The sequence below is a fragment of the Diadema antillarum genome, unplaced genomic scaffold (assembly GCF_040938485.1).
Source record: "Diadema antillarum isolate AM-2024a unplaced genomic scaffold, OU_Dant_1.0 seq00001343_RagTag, whole genome shotgun sequence".
NCBI lineage: Eukaryota > Metazoa > Echinodermata > Echinoidea > Diadematoida > Diadematidae > Diadema > Diadema antillarum.
This window is the reverse complement of record NW_027272109.1, coordinates 55226-75875: the sequence shown is the minus strand read 5'-3', so window position 1 is coordinate 75875 and position 20650 is coordinate 55226. Positions and strand designations below refer to the sequence as shown.

The 20650-nt window shown below is 39.6% G+C and overlaps 1 protein-coding gene across 1 annotated transcript in view; it reads right to left on the bottom strand.

The window, feature by feature from the left end:
- Positions 1-606: 606 nt before the first annotated feature.
- Positions 607-20650, bottom strand: part of LOC139708487 (agrin-like) — a 60427-nt gene continuing 40383 nt past the window's right edge. Inside the window, exons 28-29 of the mRNA XM_071620435.1 lie at positions 20157-20260; positions 607-845 (exon numbers count right to left, since the gene is read on the bottom strand). Coding sequence (XP_071476536.1) covers positions 685-845; positions 20157-20260 — 265 coding nt within the window. The 3' untranslated portion in view covers positions 607-684. The remainder of the gene's footprint in view (positions 846-20156; positions 20261-20650) is intronic.

Here is a 20650-nt window from a genome sequence, read left to right as displayed (position 1 = left end):
TTGTTGAATAGAAGAGTGATGATGTAAAACTTCATCACTTCAATTAGAACACCGAGGTGTTTAGAATGATGGTAGATACATTCAAAAGGTTCAGTAAAGGAGGATGCATGGTGAAACTGTTCACCTGACATGCCCATCTCTTCCACCTGAATGAATGAAAGCTAAGAGACGGGGTGCACAAATGCTACCCTGACAGGATCATATCAATCACTACAATCTCCACCAAGAATTGTTGCATTTGAGGTTAGCTGAGACGATGGGTATGCACTGTGAATGTATAAACTGAAAGTCATTGCATATAAGTCATTCTCTTCCCAGAAACATAATTTGGTCACATTCATTGGACGATATTCTACACTCAAATCTCTACAAAATGACTAAATCTTCTCTTTTCATATAAAAAAAACATTAACAGGAAAACAGATAAATCAAAATCAAAATGAAAATCACAAAATGCATACTTTTGAATCCAGATGATCCTGGTGTGTGTTCGCTCATAACTCTGACTCCGCGTGTCATATAGCATAGTTGTCTTCATGATATAATGCTCATTTATACATATAAATAGTAAAGGTCTTTTAACATTCTTCTCAAAAAGTCCCCTCCACTCTGTCTACACACCAATATCCCAATATTGACGGGAAACAGCAGCTCCATGTATCTTTTCATTTTTTTAAAAGTTTTTCACGGGCCTTCGCTGGGACAGAACTGCGAAGGTTTTGCCTCCTGTGGCAGTGTGTTTTCATATAGGTGCAAATGATCCTCGTCCAGTAAAACATTGCCGATGCATCCGACGTAATTGATGTAGCTGGATGACATGCTGCCCGGCACACTCCTTCCGCTTCCTGCGAGGGAAGGCCATGGGAATAAACAATGAAAAGAAAATATGAATAATTGCTCTTGATGAGATTAAAGCACACATTATTCTTTCCCGATGCGAAAATTCAGTAAGTAAAGAGATGTTGAATTGAAAACTACGGGTAGTGTCATCTTGCTCGTCTGACACATATTAAAGCAGTTTTGGCTGAATATAATGGCAGAGGATTCTATACGTGAGAGCAGTCATACCAAGACAGGAACAGTATTTCTTCATCATAAGTGTTCACCTTCATATATAAGAAAATTTGTGCTGATTACAAAAACAAAATTTCCCATATGGGAAACCAGTCCAACCTATTTGAAAAGGTCTCCTTACCCTGATGTGAAAGCAGTCCATAGATTACCCAACCATATTTTGCACCAGTTAAGTTAGGAGCAAAAGATCGCTAACATGGACTCTCAAGCATAAATCACACAAAGATTCAAAGATGTATATCACAAAGAGATTCAAAGACATATATCACAAAGAGATTCAAAAACATATATCACAAAGAGACTCAAAGACATATACCACAAAGAGACTCAAAGACTTATACCACAGAGACTCAAAGATATATACCACAAACAGACTCAAAGACATATATCACAAAGACTAAAAAAAGACATATACCACCGTACAGACTCAAAGACATATACCACAAACAGACTCAAAGACATACTGTAAAACGAGAAATTTTCGCGTGCATTTTAATTTCGCGAATTTCGCGAGCGCCAAAATTCGCGAAATTAAAATGCACGCAAAAGTTTTTGTCTACACTGCATGCATTGAACACCAGTGGCAATTCACGAAAATTTCATGCCACGAAAAGGGCTGTCGGCTCCAATTCGCGAAAATTTCATGCCGCGAATATATCATGTTTTACAGTAATCATATCACAGAGACTCATAGACACATATCACAAAGAGACTCAAAGACATACACCACAGAGACTGAGACTCAAAGACATATATCACCAAGAGATGAAAAGACATACACCATAAAGAGACACAATGACATATACCACAAAGAGCCTCAGAGACATATATCTCAAAGAGACTCAAACACATACACCATAAAGAGACTCAAAGACACATATCACAAAGAGACTCAAAGACATATACCATAAAGAGACTCAAACTACAAAGACACTCATGGAAATATACCACAGAGACTCAAAGACATATATCTCAAAGAGACTCAAAGACCTACATCACGAAGAGACTCAAAGACATATATCACAGATACTCAAAGACATATATCACAAAAAGACTCAGAGATATATACAACAGAGACTCAATGAAATATATCACAAAGAGACTCAAAGACACATACCACAAAAAGACTCAAAGGCATATATCACAAAGACTCAAAGACATATACCACAGAGACTCATAGACACATATTGCAAAGAGACTCATAGACACATATCGCAAAGAGACTCATAGACACATATCGCAAAGAGACTCAAGGACGTATACCACAGAGACTCAGACATACACCACAAAGAGACTCAGAGACATATACCACAAAGACTCAAAGACGTAATATGTGTGGCGCTCTGACGAAATGAGTCATAAGTCGCAAATCGACTTTCCCTGTTATGGGCTGATAATGATGAAAAACCATTCCGTGGGTCAATTTTTTTTTATTGTGGTTTCTGAATCTCTGATGTTTTCTCTACCAGTAACAGAAAAATCGGCAGGAATTGATCATGGGAAACGCTAAAAATTACGGTTTTTCCGCGACCATTTTTTTCGGTCAAAAAAAAAATCACAACTCTCGCTTTCCCCACTCAGTTCGCACCTATTGTTCTCACGCACGCTCCTGCTAGCTCGTTGCTAAGTCGTATGCTAATGAGCGGGAGCGCTTGACCTCGCTTCAATGCCCCAGTCGGGCACGCGAAGACAAAAGGTCACGCGAGCGGCACCGGAAAGCTTTGAAGTTACATTAATCTGATTATCTGGGTGGTGATTAGTGAAGGGCTTTCTTTTCAACTCACGATGAGTAGCAAATTGCATAGTGCTTCATGATGCGTTGCACCTTGATAGCTCAGCGGAGAGAATCACTTTCATAATCATTCTCGATCAGTGTCGCCATCATCTGCATTCGATCACTTTCAGAAGCGTATCACCGACGACAAATTCTTACTCGCTGATAATTATCTCGCATCTCGTTGAATCTTCATATCCATTTTCCGCGTCGTTATTTTGATCTTCTTCGTTCTTCACTTCTATCATCCTTTCGTGTTATTGTATATTGATTGACTTGTCAATCGCTATCAATAGCTGGTAGACGATGCCAGGCCTTCAAGGCCGTGGATCTCGCTCTCGCGAGAGCGAAGTGGTCGCTGCTCTTGCGGAGTTGCGGGAATCGAATTTACGCGGAAATGGTGGCGTAAGTGACGCAACGTGGCGCGAAGTCGTCGAAGACTACTTCTGCGTCAGAAACGATGACTCTGACTCTGACTCTGACTCTGACGAAATGAGCATCTTGGACGACAGTTATGAGATCGAGAGCGAGGAGGATGCTGACGACTTGCGTGATGTCCCTTTAGCATGTGGTCGTGTAGAACCGGAACCAGCGAAGACTTGCAAGGACAAGGACGCTATTCTGAGATTCGAGTGCGCTTGTCGGTGTAAGGAACACTTCTCAATCGAACAGCTTCTTCATTACCGGTTCACCATGTTGGAGCTTGGTCGCAACGAAAAAGACTTAGTCGTTATGGCCCAACTCCACGCGTTCAACAACTCCGATGAAATTACGTCTTGTTCGAAGCGTAAAAGTCAAAAGGAGAGGGAGAGAGGCAGATGTACCTACTCCTTTCGGGGCCATCAAGTTTGCCGAGCGTTCTTCAAGATGTGTCACATGTAAGAATTTCCTTCCGATTCCTTAAGAGTTATTTGTAATACATATAATTCATGTAAAATGGATCGTAAAGTCCGTATATTCATTAGTTTTCAACATTATTGATAATGCAATGTAAATTTGATACTACGCACGGTCACCACCACATCAACACGTTATGAAATGAGGCCAAATATAAAATTTGCCAACATATCGTTAAACAGACTTGTTATGTGAGGATGAAAGAGGATAACCGTGCTTCATTGTCATAGAGTATACATTTATCTCACATTACATGTTCCTTCAGACAATTTCTTCATGCCAACTTTGGACTTTCACAGTCTCAACAATGTGCTTTCCCTATTAAACTTGTCAGGTTATAAAGAACAAAATTATGCGCATCTTTCCCGATATGGATCTTGCTTAGGCGATATTATTATGTTTTGCTTATTTGAAGCATTGGTTAGGTACACATTTAGAGCGATTTGTTTTCGTGATAAAACCATCATTCTGGTTATAGAATTATCCATATTGTTTCTATTTGACAGCATCAGCACCAACAAGCTGACTTCTCTGAAGAAATGGGTGGAGGAGTTTGGAGTTTGCCCGGTCGTGAGCAAGTCTGGTGGAAGGCGTTTCAACCTAAGCTCGCTTTCTCCAGATGAGTTGAAAGCCGCCGTCAACTTCATCCTCAACTACGCCGAGGACAACGCTGTGTTTCTTCCGGGACGTGTCCCAGGTTACACTCGCAGCGATGTTAGGCTCCTCCCGTCGTCGCATCCCAAAGTTGACGTGTGGCGGCAGTACAAATCTGCAATGGATGACGCAGGTAACTAGTCAATTTTGCTCATTTGAGAAACTGAAAGGTTAACTTATAAAAATGTGTGTTTTGAAGAGTTTGTATAAATATCGCTGGTTTGAAAATGGCACTCCCTCAAAACATTTTTAAAGGTACGCGAGTTGTATTTACCATAAGATTTTAATGTTTCTTTTGTTTTGTTTTTTTCCGGTGCCTTCAACCGGGAACAAAAATCTGCGAAGACTACAGTACTCCTATTTATATAAATAGCACGATGTGGCAGTGTTGGTCCTGATTTTCTCGATTGCATCCGATAATGGGGCACACTGCATGGACATTCTCAAAGCGGTAGACGCGAGAAATTTCATATTGGTCAAGTTTCTTTTTAATACACGTGCATGTACATCTTTGTTCTTTCTTTAACTAGAGCCTCTGAAAATTTTTCTCTCGAATTCAATTTATATTAAATTTGCGGACAAGTGCGTTGTTTTGAATGAAACTGAATCGTGGTGCACTTCAGAAGAAAAAAGACGGTACATAAAAAAAAAGAAAAATTACATTACTATCAGTGTGTTTTCTGGGTATTCCTTTGTAATATTAACATAAAGGTAGACATCGTTTTATCTTATTTTGTTTTGTTTTGTTTTGCTTCGTTTTGTTTTGCTTCAGGACAACGCGCTATGGGACAGAGCACGTTCCTGAAGGTGTGGCGGAAGTACCAGCCCAATATACTCGTCTGCAAGCCGATGAGCGACCTGTGCTGGCAGTGTCAACGCAACAACAGCCTCTTGTACAGGAGCGCCAATCTGCCGGAGGCTGAAAAGGAGAGACGCGTCGGGGAGCAGCTCGTCCATCTGAGGAACGCGAAAAGACAGAGAGAAGTCCTCCAAGAAATGGTGTCCAGTAGCAAGAGAGCATTGCGCGACGAGAAGTTGGGGAGTAAAGCAGCTTGCTCCAGGGACATCACAGCTCACTACAGCTTCGACTACGCCCAACAGATCCACTTCCCTGCATGTCCCCAGCAGCCTGGTCCAATCTACTTCCTGACCCCCCGGAAGTGTGGCATCTTTGGCATCAACTGCGAAGGAGCATCGCAGCAGGTAATTTTCACGTGTATTTGTCTTGCATGTTTTGTTTTGTTTTTGAGCATTGCCACAGACAAATTTTGTATTTCGTGTTTTTCAAATCGAGCAAGAGGGAATTCTCTTTCAGTCTTAAACCTATATGGCAGATTATCTAATGCATGTAATCAGAATAAGCACGAAATACAGTCTCCTAAAAGTGTACTAATTCTCTGATTATTATGTTCGCTGTATTGGCAGAATATACTAGTATTCAAGACATTCATGCCCTCTGAAATAAATAGTATAGACCCTATATATTTTGTTTCAATATCGATTTCTATTTATGGGGTTAAATGTAAATTTTACAGAGATACAAAAACAAAACGACTTGAAATAAACTAGTCGATCACCCGATCCCTATTAACAGAACGATCGAGCTATCGATATGTTGTTGTTTTTTTTCGAAATGCGTCTTGAACGATAATGTTACGCAGTGCGTGCATGTTCTTAGATCGATACCTGGCTAACCGATCGACATAGAATTGCGATATTATTTGTAAAGACGTACCGATATAATCCAGTAGCAACAGAACTTGCACACATCTGTAGCGGCACTTATAATGGAGCAGAAGTCAAACGCACGAAGCGCAAGTGACAAATTGAGATACATGATCTGGTTCATTGAAATACATAAACTTTCAGGAGCTACCACCAGTGAATTGAGTTTTATTATCATTATTATTATCATTATTATTATTGTTATTATTATTATTATTATTATCATTATTACTATTATTATTATTATCATAACTCTTATTTTAACCAGTCAACAATCACGATTTGCGAGATATCGGTACACTGTAGATTATTAAGCTCTCCGATTTTGTGTACCGCTCATCATGAACGAATCCTTGTGACTTTCTTTTTTACCTTTTTTTTTGAAGGAGTTTAAGGGAATTAAGTTATAAATTCAGGGTATGAACAGTTGATTTAATTTATTTGTAAATATGGCATTTGTTGTGTTTTTCTGTTAAATGACTTAAATGAATTTCTTATGTATACGCAAAAATAAAACAAAAATCTAATGGTTAACGTGATTTTTCAACATTCTTTTTGCAGGTCAACTTCCTTGTCGACGAACGAATGTGCGTCTCGAAAGGCTCCGTCTCCGTCATCTCCTTCTTGCACTATTTCTTTGGCTCGTATGGTTTGGGGGAGAAGGACGCGCAGCTCCACTGTGACAACTGCAGCGGACAGAATAAGAATAGGTATCTGCTGTGGTACTTGGCGTGGAGGGTCATGGAGGGACTCCATCAGACGATCAGCCTCAACTTTCTTCTCGCCGGGCATACCAAGTTTTCCCCGGACTTCTGTTTCGGCTTGCTGAAGAGATCCATCAAGAAATCGTCCATCTCCACACTCGCCGACATCGCCGCGGCCGTCGAGAGAAGCGCCGCGAACAACATGAACATCGCTCAACTCGTCGGAGATGAAGGCGGTACGCAGTTCGTCCCTACCTACAAGTGGCAGGAATTCCTCGCCCCGTTCTTCCGACCTCTTCCGAACATCAAGAAGTACCACCACTTTCGGTAAGCTATGGCTAACATTTATGCCTTGAGTCAGACAAGTCAATCTTCTGACTAACGAATTTCATATTAGTGATATCTATGGATTGTCGGTAATCTTTGTTGTGTCATGAGGATTCTTTTAAATATTGAAAATAAATATTTTGCATGTTTTTTTTTAGTTTCTTGAAGTTTCTGAAATGCTTAAACTTGTGCCATATAAATTATGAGTTCATTGATAACTTTATCATTCACATCATGTCAACCTTCAGACTTTTATGTGACGTGCTCGTTGCTTATACTTCTAAGAACCCAGTATTAAGAAAACTAGAAAAATTGGAGACAGTTGTCCCTCAAATTTCTAACAGTTTGATGTATAATGTTGTCGTTCATGTTTGTTTTGTCATGGACCGATTAAGGCGGAGTGGTAAGGTTACTTTCACTTCTTTATGATTATCAATTTACATCTCTGGTAGAATGTATGACGGATACACATGATGTTTATCTGTACTTTTGTTCTTCCGTGTTCTTTTGATGTAGGCTTACAGCAGACGAGCCAGGAGTCGTGTACGCCAAGATGCTAGCTGACAGTCCTGAAGAGAGGTTCTGCCTTCTCAAGGATCCAACCATCCTGCCATCTGGTCTGCCCGACATCGAACCGCCTCCGGGACTCAGCAGAGAGCGTCAAGCGTATCTCTTCGACAAGATCAGAGAGTTCTGCCGGCCTGATGCACGAAATATCACGTGTCCCAGGCCTCGCTGATGACGTCGGCCCCGTACTTCGAACCCGTGCCTACTGACAAGTCGTAACAGCCATCAGTGATCGGTTCATGACTATCGTATCCAGATTATCTCAAGCGGATCCGGTCTGCCATTGGAAGGTACTAAAGTGAACAGATACATCGGTTATCAACGGTGCTTCGTGAGAATATTTAACCAGGAAAATCATGTTTATTGCATTAAAGACACGAGTTCCGTTTGAAACTGTGTTAATTTCTCGATACGATGTTTCTGTGTAATCTGGTAATTTACCGTTTGACACGACATTAATTGCTGTGCTTGGATGACAGTAATGCAGCTTTCACCTGGATAACGTTTATCTTCTGTATCCATAAACCTGTTTATAATGGGTTTCATATAGCGTACTGTGATATAAGATAATCATGAATGGTACATGCCGATCGTGAATAATCCCGAGACGGTTTCTTTTTTTCTAATGATAACTCAACAATGCCTGCGAAACCCAAAGCATGTGAATAAGGCAGAACAAACCAAATGAAAGGTCAAGTCTATTGTATACGATGTTTCAGGTTTCTGTGTCACAAGTTAGTTTGAACGTTGCAAATAATTATTGAAAAGTCTGTGAGGAATATATACGACTTTGATTTTGTTTACTCAATCATGAAGGAAGTTTACTCATGCTTTTTTTCCCCGTGAGGTTACCTTACCTGGATTACCATATTGTAGCATTTACTTGAATATTGTCTATTCTTCTGTGTTCAAGATCCTAATTGTAATAGCTTACGCTGTAAGATGATTATTCGAGTAATTTGCATTACGAGGTCCATGAATGGTACATGCCGATCGTAAATAATCCCGTGACGGTTTCTTTTTTTTCCTCATGATAACTCCACAATGCCTATTATCCCAAAGCATGTGAATAACGCGTAAAAAACTAAAAAAAGGTCATGTCGATTGTATACGATGTTTCAGGTTCTGTGTTGCAAGTTAGTTTGAAAGAGAACATTGTCGCAACTTTGGTGTATGATCAATTCTTGAGGAGATTTGAGTGATAGCGTCTATCAAACTCATTATTCTGTATTCGTGAAATGAATTAGAATAAACAATGACGGGACGTCACGTGCAATGTATGGAATAAAACTTCGACGTTTTCTCCAAAGAATATTGTTCCCGATGTATGATATTCCTGCACATTCCTTGATTGCGTGTGAGGTAGAATCATTATAAAATCATACATTTGAAAGAACATACAATAAAGATGAAGAGAATGATGAGATGGGGAGAGAATGAGAGCGCCTATATTATAATATGCCATCTATGCATTTCTGCGTAAAGTTTCCAACCAATTCTGTGATGATATGGATGACTAATTGACGTAGACTACTTGATTGAATGTGGAAAGTCAACCTTAGTTATGTTGTATACACAATATACGTCATAGGAAAAAGACAAAAGTGGAAATAAAGTTTACCCCATAGACCTACTATTGCACGCAAATCATGCAGACACATACATATTCGTGAAATGAGAATGTTTGAAAATGTTCAACAATAAAATCGTCTTATTGCGGAAATGCGTGAGTGGAAAAGAGAGCTAGTGTGTGACGGGGTGACTTTTCTCTTTTTTTTTTGGTGTGTGTTTTTCAAAGTAAAAGCTATCAATGTATTAAGATCTAAAAAAACTGATATAAGGACAATCAATATGAAAATGAAATAATCATAAATGCATGGCCACAAACCCTATAATTTGGCAAAGTTATTAAGACTATACTTAAGAAATGAAATGGGCACAGAAGAAAACATGGCATTCGAACAGTGATTTGCCTTCCCTTTCCCGGTAATTAATTTTCAGACGCATTCCTGGTCTGTGCATGTTGAATATAATGTCATTATTTGCTTTCCATGTCGTGAAAAGTTTCCTCGCAACAACAACAAACACATACAAGAAATAGAACTATGAGAGTGTTTATACTCATGTTATCGTATAATGAGAGAGAGAGAGAGAGAGAGAGAGAGAGAGAGAGACGCGGACAACCAGACAGACATACGAAATTTTTTATTCTCATATCAATCTCATTCGCTTATGTGATTTTACTAACAATGGCCGAAACATCTCTTCTTGTTCTTCAAATAAAACTGGTTACAGTGGAGCATGACGATCTTACAACTAAAGCCTAAGTGTTTGAACCAAACATGTTCTATCTTGAAAAACACTCGTGTCTTTCTTATGTAATAGATCTATATCGCTTTGAGTTCCGACTATGCCGAGATACATCGGCCATTCACGTAATCTTTCTGCATCAGAATGCAAGCACTTTACATTGCACCCGAAGCTTGCACCCAGTATAGAAAACAATTGCTAACCCCCTTAACAGTAACCAGCCTCGAAACAATACTTAGCGTGTACTGATGCGGGTTGCTATAGAAACAAAGGCTGGGGCGGTTCTATTTAACCCATATAAAAGCAACCGCGTCTTAATTCTTTGAAGGGTTGAGGTTTGAAAGATAAGGTAGCTTAATGAAAGCGAGGCTGTAAAGGATATTGAAAGTCGGCCGAACTGACGTCTTTAACTCTTGACTGAAAGTCTACACTCACTTAGATGTTGATAAAAAGATGCCGGATGCTTCAACAGTCGATCCAAAGCCAACATCTCATGGTCTTGATTGAAGTTATGCTAATTTTTTTGAAGCTGATTTACACCTATTCTTGCATGTTAGTTGAATGAGCTTTGCATAAGGGGAATGCCGTCTCCAGTTTGACATAGATGTTGTCATCGAGCATCTTAACTCCATAACTACGATTAATAGCATGAAAGACGGCAGGAAATGTGAGCAGTACAGAAAACAACAATCTTTTTTTTTTTTAGCCAGCGTTTCTCTTTCTTTTTTTTTTACTCGCGATTTACTTCTGTCTTTCTGTCTCTCTCTGTATGAACTCACGCATTTTGATCCTGTTTTAAAGAAGACATTTGATGAGATTAAAGAGTGTGTACAGTACTGGTTGAGGTGACAATTTAGCTTTTAACGTTTTGCGATATATTCAGAAACCACTCTACAAGATGTCAAAGAGCATGCAATTCTAGGAGTATCAAAAGTTTATTTGATGAAAATCGGTTTTGAAATGGCTGAGATATGCAAAAACAAGGTGATACAAAGATATCCTAATAACAAGCGTTGCCTGTCGCCTTTTGTTATCATAACTTGTTTGGATAGGCCCATCTCAGCCATTTGAAAACCAATTGTAATCAAATAAACGCTGAATCTTTCATGAAATTATTACGTGCTCTTTCATATTTCTAAGAGGTTTTTCGTTATCTCACTTAGGAATGTTCAAAGCATGAATTCCCATCTCAACCACTACTGTACAGTCTCTTTAGGCTTGTTAACTTCATTTGTTCATGAATATAAAGACTGAAACCGAGCATGGAACTAGGGGTTAATGGCCCAGGAGGGAAAATGTTTCTATTTTAATCTCTAACTTAATTATCTTAGTTGAACAGAAAATGATGTGTATTTCCTGGTGCATTATAAGCTATGGAGATGTGTTTGTTTGTTTGTTTGTTTGTTTGTTTGTGTGTGTGTGTGTGTGTGTGTGTGTGTGTGTGTGTGCGTGTGTTAATTTCAAACTTTCAATCGCACAGCCAGGGTGCAGGCTATATTGTGAGGATTAGGCAGTGAGTTTTAATCTGACTACTTCAAACCTGTGAACCAGGATAAGGTATAGCTAACGCATATATACATACATGGGACTACACGTACGTACATCGTATTTGCTATGACATCGCTCTACAATGGAAATATTAATCTCACTGAGAGTTCTGCCTAACCTGATTGACATACGGATGATATTGTTACCCGCTTAAACACTTGTTTTCTCGGAGGAACTAGGCACAGTGCTTGCAACATAATAACAAAGACAGCGTAACTTGTATAGTGCCTACTACCTTAGGATGACTTGCAGGAGCGGATCCAGGAATTCCGTAAAGGGGGCGGGGTGGGGGGGGGGGGGGGGGGGGGGGCAGTTTATTATCCTTCAATTTTCTGTTACCACCTCGATCCTGGTATAATGAGCTGACAGGGGTGGGGGGGCTTAACATGACTTTTCTCATGCCACTTTTGAGGTTAATCGGCTGAAAAGAAATAGAAAAAAAACAGCAAAACAAACCAAAGCAAAACACAAATACAATTACAAAAAAAAAAGAAATTAGTTGTGCTAAATATTAAAAATGTTTGACGCCTCTTCTTGCATACGTTGAAAGAGCTTTGCATATAAAGGTTACTGTTGTCTCCCAGTCGACATAGGCATAAATGTTCTCATATAACATCTAAATTCCATGACTGCGATTAATTGCGTGAAAGAGTGCAGGAATAGTGCGCAGTACAGAAAACTACAACTGTATAATCGTCGCATTGAGCCAGTGATTCTCTTCTTTTCACTCGTAATTTTCTTCTGGCTGTCTGTCTGTCTCTTTCCCTCCCCTTTCTGTCTGTTTGTCTCTCTCTGTACGCACTCACACATTTTGATTTACACGCACTCGACTTTGACAAGACAGACAAAGCACAAGAAGCTTTCACCCAGTAGAAAACGCTAGCAGTAACCGGCCTCGAAACAATAGTTAGCGCGTACTGATGCGGGTTGCTATAGAAACAAAGGCTAGGGCGGCTCTATTTAACCCGTATAAAGGCCAACCGCGTCTTAATTCTTTAAAAGATTGAGGTTTGAAAGTCAAAGTAGCTCATGAAAGCAAGGCTGCAAAGGATATTGAAAGTCGGCCCAACTGACGTCTTTAACTCTTGATTGAAAGTCTACACTCACTTAGATGTTGATAAAAAGATGCCGGATGCTTCAACAGTCGATCCAAAGCCAACATCACATGGTCTTGATTGAAGTTATGCTAATTTTTTTGAAACTGATTTACACCTGTTCTTGCATGTTAGTCGAATGAGCTTTTCATAAGGGGAATGCCGTCTCCAGTTTGACATAGATGTTGTCATCGAGCGTCTTAACTCCATATCTACGATTAATAGCATAAAAGACGGCAGGAAAAGTGAGCAGTACAGAAAACAATGATATTCTTTTTTAGCCAGCGTTTCGTTTTTGTTTTACTCGCGATTTACTTCTGTCTGTCTGTCTGTCAATCTCCCTTTCTGTCTTTGTGTCTCTCTCTGTATGAACTCACGCATTTTGATCCTTTTTTAAAGAAGACATTTGATGAGATTAAAGAGTGTGTACAGTACTGGTTGAGGTGAGGATTTAGCTTTTAACGTTTTGCGATATATTCAGAAATCACTCTATAAGATGTCAAAGAGCATGCAATCTAAGGAGTATCAAAAGTTTATTTGATGAAAATCGGTTTTGAAATGGCTGAGATATGCAAAGACAAGATGATACAAAGATATCCTAATAACAAGCGTTGCCTGTCGCCTTTTGTTATCATAACTTGTTTGGATAGGCCCATCTCAGCCATTTGAAAACCAATTGTAATCAAATAAACGCTGAATCTTTCATGAAATTATTACGTGCTCTTTCATATTTCTAAGAGGTTTTTCGTCATCTCACTGAGGAATGTTCAAAGCATGAATCCCCATCTCAACCAGTACTGTACAGTCTCTTTAAGCTTGTTAACTTCATTTGTTTCTGAAGCAATATAAAGACTGAAACCGAGCATGGAACATGGGGTTAATGGCCCAGGAGGGTAAATGTTTCTATTTAATCTCTAACATAATAGCTTTGTTGAACAGAAGATGATATGTATTTCCTGGTGCATCATAAGCTATGGAGATGTGTTTGTTTGTTTGTTTGTGTGTGTGTGTGTGTGTTAATTTCAAACTTTCAATCGCACAGCCAGGGTGCAGGCTATATTGTGAGGATTAGGCAGAGAGTTTTAATCTGACTACTGCAAACCCGTGAACCAGGATAAGGTATTGCTAACGCATATATACATACATGGGACTACTACCTTTGGATGACTTGCAGGAACGGATCCAGGAATTCCGTAAAGGGGGAGGGGTGGGGGGGGGGCAGTTTATTATCCTTCAATTTTCTGTTATCACCTCGATCCTGGTATAATAAGCTGACAGGGGGGGGGGGGGGCTTAACATGACTTTTCTCCTGCCACTTTTGAGGTTAATCGGCTGCAAAGAAAAAAAAAACAGCAAAACAAACCAAAAAACCAACAAAACAAAAAACAGTTATTATATATTTTGAAAATGTTTGACACCTCTTCTTGCATACGTTGAAAGAGCTTTGCATATAAAGGTTACTGTTGTCTCCCATTCGACATAGGCATAAATGTTCTCATATAACATCTAAATTCCATAACTACGATTAATTGCCTGAAAGAGTGCAGGAATAGTGCGCAGTACAGAAAACTACAACTGTATAATCGTCGCATTGAGCCAGTGATTCTCTTCTTTTCACTCGTAATTTTCTTCTGGCTGTCTGTCTGTCTGTTTCCCTCCCCCTTCTGTCTGTTTGTCTCTCTCTGTACGCACTCACACATTTTGATTTACACGCACTCGACTTTGACAAGACAGCGACAAAGCACAAGAAGCTTTCACCCAGTAGAAAACGCCAGCAGTAACCGGCCTCGAAACAATAGTTAGCGCGTACTGATGCGGTTGTTATAGAAACAAAAGGCTAGGGTGGCTCTATCATCTAAACCCGTATGAAGGCCAACCGCGTCTTAATTCTTTAAAGGGGTTGATGTTTGAAAGCTATTAAAAGGTAACATAATGGAAGAGACGCTTTATGTAAGGATATTGAACGTCTGCCCAACTGTGCGCCTTTGACATCAACTCTTGATTGAAACTTTGCAAAATCTTTGATGTTTAGTAAAAAAATGCCGGATGCTCCAACAGTCTATCCAAAGTCAACATCTCATTATGGTTTTGAATGTAGTTATGCTAAATTTTTAAAATGTTTTACGCCTTTAAGTTTTGCATGTACGCAGAAAAAGATTTACATAAAGGGAGTGTTTTCTCCAATTCGACATAGGCCTTAATGTTGTCATACATCTATAAATTCCATAAATGCGATTAACTGCGTGAAAGAGTGCAGGAAAGGTGAGCAGTACAGAAAACTACAACTGTATAATCGTCGCATTGAGCCAGTGATTCTCTTCTTTTCACTCGTAATTTTCTTCTGGCTGTCTATCTGTCTGTTTCCCTCCCCTTTCTGTCTGTTTGTCTCTCTCTGTACGCACTCACACATTTTGATTTACACGCACTCGACTTTGACAAGACAGACAAAGCACAAGAAGCTTTCACCCAGTAGAAAACGCTAGCAGTAACCGGCCTCGAAACAATAGTTAGCGCGTACTGATGCGGGTTGCTATAGAAACAAAGGCTAGGGCGGCTCTATTTAATCCGTATAAAAGCCAACCGCGTCTCAATTCTTTAAAGGATTGAGGTTTGAAAGTTAAGGTAGCTCATGACGGCAAGGCTGTAAAGGGCATTGAAAGTCGGCCCAACTGACGTCTTTAACTCTTGATTGAAAGTCTACACTCACTTAGATGTTGTTAAAAAGATGCCGGATGCTTCAACAGTCTATTGTTTATTTCCTGTCGCATATACTGCTCACTTTTCCTGCAATCTTTCATGCTATTAATCGTAGTTATGGAATTAAGATGCGAGATGATGTCAAATGGGAGACAGCATTCCCCTTATGCAAAGCTCATTCAACCAACATGCAAGCATAGGTGTAAATCAGTTTCAAAAATTTAGCATAACTTCAATCAGACCATGAGACCAAAGCCAACATCTCATGGTCTTGATTGAAGTTATGCTAAATTTTTTAAACGGATTTACACCTATGCTTGCATGTTGGTTGAATGAGCTTTGCATAAGGGGAATGCTGTCTCCCATTCATGCCATTTGACATCATCTCGCATCTTAATTCAATAACTACGATTAATAGCATGAAAGATTGCAGGAAAAGTGAGCAGTATATGCGACAGAAAAAAAAAACTTTTAGCCAGCGTTTCTCTCTTTTTTTTTCACCCGTGATTTCCTTCTGTCTGTTTGTCTGTCTGTCTGTCTGTCAATCTCCCTTTCTGTCTTTCTGTCTCTCTCTGTATGCACTCATGTATTTTGATTCATTTTTAAAGAATACATTTAATGACATTAAGTAGTTAACTTAATTTGTTTCTGAAGCAAATGAAATGCATGTCCTCGCGTTTAGGCCATGGAGATGTCTGTGTGTGCGTGCATTTCAAACTTTAAAATCGCACAGCCAGGGTGCAAGCTATTATTATGAGGATTGGGCAGGGAGTTATAATCTGACTATTTTAAAGCTGTAAACCAGAATAAGGTATTGCTAACGCGTATTGATATGTGACATACATAGGACTGCATGTACGTTGTATTTGCTCTGACATCGTTCTACAATGGAACTACTGATCTCACGGAGAGTTCTGCCTAACCTATTTTCCATAAGAACGACACTGTTACCCGCTTAGGAGGAACTATAGGCACAGTAAATGTCACATAACACGAAGACAGCGTAACTTAACTGCCCTAGCTGTTTCTTGTCGGGGCGGGTCCAGGAATTATGTAAAGGGGGAACGGGAGCAGTTTATATTTCTGCAATTTTCTTGCTGCCACCTCGATCCTGGTTTAATAAGCTGACGGATGGGGGGGGGGGGGGGGTAACATCACTTTTATCCTGCCAATTTTTAGCTTTTTAGGCTGAAAATCAAACGCAAAAAACAAACAAAAAACGAAACGAAACAAAACAAGCTAAACGAATCAAAATAAAACAAAAACAAAACGAGCACAAAAACAAAAAATGCGCCCACGCCCCCTCCCTTCTCCGCAAAATCATTAGTCAGCCATTTCTAAACCAATTTTCATCAAATTAATTAACAATTAATTCCTCCATGGATGGTATGCTCTTTGATACGTCGTATAATTTCGTCTGGCAAGAAGTTGAAGTCTTAATTCCTATGCTATCCAAAACTTAGGCCTATCGTATAGACCTACGTAAGGAAGAAAATGTTCAAGTTGGCCTGATGTCATAAGCTATATCATGTCTACTCTAACTGATCTCTTTAGGCCGAATTAGTGCGAATGCTAGTTCAGTCGACAGTGTGGTCAACAGCAACAGAACTAATTTTTGTTTCCATAACGGTACAAGTCTACTCCGTCGGGTCGGTACATTCACCCGTCACACGCATTCACTTTCCTGGTAACACTATGCTTGGCACGTGTGCGTAATAATCTAGATGACGATGCAGCCATTGTCTTTGCTGTAACGCGAATCGTTTGTTGCGGTGGGATTTTGTTTTTGGTAAGGGATACATCTGATACGGCGAGACTACGAACAGTGAAAGAGAGACGGCTGCATCGGTACTTATTCGCACGCATCTACATCTCGTAGTCTCGCTGCATCAGACGTATCGCTCAGCACAGGCAATAGTTTCGCCGTATCAGACGTTTCGCGTAACAGCAAAGACAATGGCTGCATCCTACGCATAAATTAAGAGCTGTAGCATGGCAGACGTCAAAATTCCATTACAGGGTACGGGAGGGAAGGAAATGAATTTGGAATTCTGATTCCACAGGACGTAAAGATGTCATTAATGTTTGGAACAATTCTATTCTTTATTTGGTATTATGTTTGTTTGCTGTTTGTCATATTCTTCTTTGTTGTTATGTTTGAACATGTATATTATGCATGCATATGTCTATCTTCTCATTTTTGAAGCGCCATGAGCACTGAAAGGTGGACCTGTGCGCTATACAAGTAGCCACTGTTATTATTATCTTTTATTATTATTAAAGAGGGTTAATTACGTCACCTGCAATCACTGAGACTTGGCAATCGATGTATTGGCTTAACAAAAAAAAAAACAAGTTCGCTTATGTTTGCTTTATAGGCCTATGCCCCTCATTAGTTTATCATACCGATAGTCAATTGGATACATTTGAATAAGCGAACATGAAGGAACACATTCATTGATGTGTGAGGCTGCAGGGGAACAAGGAAGTGTGTTGTATAAGGATTATGATTTGCCCAAGTGAATAATTTGTGCCTGCAATAAATCTTTCCAATTTTGACTAAATTTCAAAATGCTTCTGAGGCTCGTCGTAGTTTGTGAGTTTGTTTCTATTGTATTCTTTTGACTCAATTGTTTATTTTTTTGATAGCCATTGCCGGGAACATTTCTGGAGGTAAAAACAACCGCATAAATTGCGATGTTGCCACTAACTTTGAGTATGTAAGTAGCAAGAATGACGGAAAGATGATTTCGGACACTAATTCTCATTTCTCATCAGCGGAGGATTCTAATGATAGGACGATGCCGCCGTGGAAGCATTGGTGTAAGCTGCACTAGTTTTTACTCTTCTCTTCTTGATTAATAGCTCTTAAAAAAGAAACAGAAGAAAATAATACAATTAAAGCGTAAAACAAAAGAAAAAGTAAAACATACGATACAGATACGCTATCATAACATAGAAGGAAAGATAGGTGTCGACACTTTCAGTTCGATTTCTCAGAGAAACAAGAGAAACGGCGCATTGATGAATCGCGATGCCGCTCCGTACCGGCAATTGCCCCATTTTCTTCTTCCTCTTCTCTTTCCTCCTTTACTTTCTTTTAACTTGAATAATCTTTGCACTATATTTAGATGATATGTATCAATAATTTATCATAAAAGGAAAAAAATGTCGGACATTTCAGTAACATTTTTTTAGCGAGGAAAGTTGATTGTCATATTCATTGACCATGCGGCTCCTTGAAATAACGTCAAGCGTTTTTTCTTTTTTATTTCAGTTTTGTTTTCCTGCACATGTTCCTTGAAATACGAAAATGATAAAATGTGAGGTAAACATTATTCGGAAATAACGACACGACGTCATTGGCCGCAAAACGTTGTTTAGGGGAAGTAGAGATAATTTACGACAGAAACAAATTCAGACGAATTCCTCAACAACTCAAGTTTACACATTCACGTAGTGTTGATAGTGATGCTATAATGTTACACCATCATTTACTCCATTTTACTCTACAACTACTATTACATTTTCTTTAAGCTTCATCAATTTTGCTTCTATATAATTATCGCTGCTGAGATCGGGCTGTCGCTTACTACGCAGGTGAATCTTCACTGACAACTTAGGGCAGGCTTTTTAGTTTGTCAATATCTACCGGAGGATCAGAAACAGTAATCATTTTTAATCTTCGAATTTACAGATTTTTTAATTGAGCCTACTTGGACACTACGTGGGGTTTGTGCACTCTGTTATAAAGGAGGTGCCTTAGTATCAAAGTTAAATGAACTTCGAATTCTTTCATCTTTCCCGCCTGTACTAAGGAGGCTTTTGTACCCTTTCTACGGTCAGTGTCATTGAAAATAAAGAAACCCTTTAGCGGAAACCCGTGGCGCGGCCGAGTTAGCGCCCGACAATAGACTTTTCGGGCTTTCTTATTGGTCAGAATATTCTGAAAACATCTACTGTGTGATTGGACCATTGACTCCGCTGCCTCCGGCCGGCCCATATTTGGTAGCGCGTTCGTTGAAGCGTAGCTTTCCGTTGCTAAGGCGGTCCGCTGACCGTACACACCCTTGACGGATTCGGTATGAATCTTGAACAGACCCCGAACTTTCGGAGCGATTTTCTCCTTATTTAAGATTGTTGACGGGTCACACTTTACGTACTTTAAATGCGTTTTTAACCCATTTCTCGTTGGTGAAACACGTCGTGTTATACATCATTTCAAAGCTTATCATCTGAGGAATAGATTCATGAGAAAAACAGAAAAAAAAATTTTCCGACTTATGACTCATTCCGACAGAGCGCCACACATATATCACAAAGAGACTCAAAGTCATATACCACAGAGACTCAAAGACATATATCACAACGAGCAGCCTGAACCCTTTGTGTGCTTTGAGTGCTGATTAGCACAGACAGTCCCATAGCATTATACACACTGTCCAAAGTCCCTGGCACTGAAAGGGTTACTGTATACGCCAAATATTTCGCGAGGTTTTTATTTTCGCGAATTTCGCTAGTCAGATGCTATTTGCGAAATTAAAAGCACGCGAAAATATTGACTCTGTACGCGTCTACAATTCTCCATTCAGTGCAGGACTCCACAATCGCGAATTTAACCACTCACGAAATCGTCGGGAATTCCCGATTCGCGAAAATTTAGACTCAGGAAATATATGGCATATACAGTAACTTCATTCCATGGCAAATTCACACAGATACTAGGACATCCACATCCAGGCAAGAGATTCTTCTTAACTAGATATTATTAAGCTTACATCTTACCTAGATATAAGATGCCATCAGTGTCCAGCTGGGATGCCCCACTCTTCGACTCGCCCATCACTGGAGTAGCATCATCCACTTGCATAGAAGCAGTCACTAGATTTCTGGGAGATGAAAGAGATAAGTGGGAGAGGAATAGCATAAGGTGACTAGTGAACTATCAAGGGGCAGAAAGTGGGAATACATTGCCTGCACAGCACAATGAAATACATGGCAGGGTGCTGCATCAGTGATTTCCCCAAAAATTTACATATACCAAACATAACAATCTGAAAAAATGTAACAGATCTTCCCCAAATATATCACAAGGCTCTTGTCAGAAGGAAACGAACAGTCTTTCCATGAAGGTTATTAAAGTTCCTTGCCGAGAGGCATTACTGCTGCAGCTAATGAACTCAAACCACACTGTAGAGACCTTACGACTAGTGAGTCACATCATTGAGATATATTAGAGCCGTGCAGCTGAACCAGTGGGCCGCGAAGCGCTCTCAGTT